Source organism: Vombatus ursinus, unplaced genomic scaffold (genome assembly GCF_900497805.2).
Source record: "Vombatus ursinus unplaced genomic scaffold, bare-nosed wombat genome assembly UNPS02014820.1, whole genome shotgun sequence".
Taxonomy (NCBI): domain Eukaryota; kingdom Metazoa; phylum Chordata; class Mammalia; order Diprotodontia; family Vombatidae; genus Vombatus; species Vombatus ursinus.
Window position 1 is genome coordinate 1,948,936 of NW_020954598.1, and position 2,385 is coordinate 1,951,320.

The 2,385-nt window shown below is 48.8% G+C and overlaps 1 protein-coding gene across 1 annotated transcript in view; it reads right to left on the minus strand.

Annotated features, from left to right (window-relative positions):
* Positions 1-1,737: 1,737 nt before the first annotated feature.
* The window catches only part of WNT7A (Wnt family member 7A), an 82,962-nt gene continuing 82,314 nt past the window's right edge, over positions 1,738-2,385 (minus strand). Inside the window, exon 4 of the mRNA XM_027836852.1 lies at positions 1,738-2,227. Within this exon, the coding sequence (XP_027692653.1) occupies positions 1,748-2,227 (480 nt within the window). The 3' untranslated portion in view covers positions 1,738-1,747. The remainder of the gene's footprint in view (positions 2,228-2,385) is intronic.

The following is a 2,385-nucleotide window of genomic DNA, read 5'->3' on the forward strand; positions in this document are numbered from 1 at the left end:
TAGTCTGGTTGGCAATGTCCAATCCTGCTGATCTTGGCTGATCCAATCCATTGTGACAGTACCACAATGTGGGGATTTCAGGGCCAATACACCCACTGCCTTTGCTAATCACAGGGCCACAGTTGACTGATCCAGGCCACAAGGGGTAGGGAGCTTAAATTTGTTGGGGTTGGCTTTTTTTTTCTTCCTCCAAATGGGTTCAGAGAGTATCCCGTTAATACCAATCACCCCTTTGAACCATGTGACTGAAGAATCTTTTGCACGCTTGGCAAATTGGATCCCAAGAGGGGGTTTGTATGATAGGAGGGGAAGAAACCCACTTGGGCTCACTCAGAGCTCCATCCTCCTCCATCCCAAGGCCTCACCAGCCTTCCTCTGATAAACAGGATGAGTTGGCTGCCTGGTTTGAGAAGTAGAACAGGTTATAGTATGATACAGGCAAACAGTATAAATAAAATATTCATATAAAAATAGTCTCTTACAAAATATATTCTCTTATCCTATGGGTCATTTTCCAAAAGATGGAAATTGTCTGGAGTTAATTTCTGTTTCTCTGTATAGGCATCTCAAACTCGATTTTCAGGATGGTGAGTCTTACCTGGAAGGGGATGGGGGAAAAGAGGGTATTGGTATGTACTGGTAAAGATCTCAAGATCAATGCCAACTTGAGTTTCCAGACAACTAGCAGCAAACAGCAAAAAATATATATATGTAAAAAGATGCCTGCTTTTATACTTAAACATCTAGGACTGCAAGGAATAACTTGCAAAATCAACTAGTAGAAATATCTGCATAAAGAATAACTATGTACAATTCCAATTGTTCCTTGCCCAGTTGACAAAATTATTCCACAAAGAAAGCAAGGAGCCTACTTTGATTGCAGAATCTTTTCCAGTGGTGGTAGAGTTCTTTTAATTAAATAAATTAATATTATTTTCTATCTGAATAAATTGTTAAATATTGCTATTAGTAAGCCCAGGCGCCTGACGTCCCTGCTTAAAAAAAAAAAAATATGGCAGCTCAAAGGAAGGCCATCTCATTTCTAGCCAAAATACAGCAGCAGGAACAATCGCAGGGTTTGCCGAAGTGGCTTGAGTGAGATGAAAACAAGCTGAGAGTTTCCTGAAGCATTTCCATGAGTGCTAAGGCTAAAATGTGCCTGGTGGGTAGCACTCTGCAGGAATAATCACGCTGGGGGACTGATGCCCCGTGCCAAGATTTTCTCACAGTCACAGTGCTTCTTACCACGTTTGATTCCTGGTGAACAAACAGTCACTGTGCAGATGGATCCATTTGCTCCCAGGGGGAGGCTGACCCCTTGAGTCCTAGGGGCCTGGCCCCGCCCAGCCTGGTGGTCTGCCTAAGGCCATCCCGGGCCCACAGTGACTCCAGTGACTTAGTAGCTGAGGATACTTGTGGAGAGGGTGGGATTGGCTGCTCTCTGCTCTTCTCTTGGGTCTAACAGGGAACGTCTCCGTTTCCCCATCAGAAGCCAGGAAAAAACCTCCACCCAAGGTTGATCTTTTGGAAGAGGCCCAGTAGATCTCGGTGACAGCCTGGAGAAGGCCTGGCTAGATCACGTGCAAACATCTTCCTCGGTTTTTTCCATCTTTTTCCTTTCTCAGCGGGTAGTGGGATGGTGAGGGGGAGAATGGAAGGGTGGCCCAGCACTCGCTGTTCCCTCCCCCTTTCCGTCCACGTCCCCCTCACCCACCCAGTCCCCCAGTATCTCCCCAACCCACGCAGCTCACTTACAGGTGTACACTTCTGTTCTTTCACTACACGTGTTACACTTCACATAGCAACACCAGTGAAACTTGCAATTACACTGCCACACGCGCGCGTACTGGTGAGTGTTGTAGCCTCGGCCGCAGCACATGAGGTCGCAGCCGCTGGCCTGGGGGGCGGTCTTGTTGCACATTCGGCCCTGGGTCCCCACGCTGCCCGTCGCGGGGTCCTCCTCGCAGTAGTTGGGCGACTTCTCGATGTACACTAGATCCGTGTCCATGGGCTTGCGGTAGGACAAGGGCTTCTTGATCTTGAGGAAGGTGGGGCGCTTGTTACGGCTGGCCCGCACTGGCTCCACGTGCACCGCCTCGTTGTACTTGTCCTTCAGGATGTAGCCCAGCTCGCGGAACTTGGGCAGCGTCGTCCAGCAGGTTTTAGTGGTGCACGAACCTGACACCCCGTGGCATTTACACTCCAGCTTCATATTTTCTTCTAGTATCTGCAGAAAGAGAAAGGAGGACAAAGACAAGGCGAAAGAGGGAGGGGGAGGGGGGAAGGGAGGGAGGGAGGAAGAGAGAAGAGGAAAGAGGAGAGAGGAGGAGAGAGAGACAGAGAGAGAGAGAGAGAGAGAGAGAGAGAGAGAGAGAGAGAGAGAGA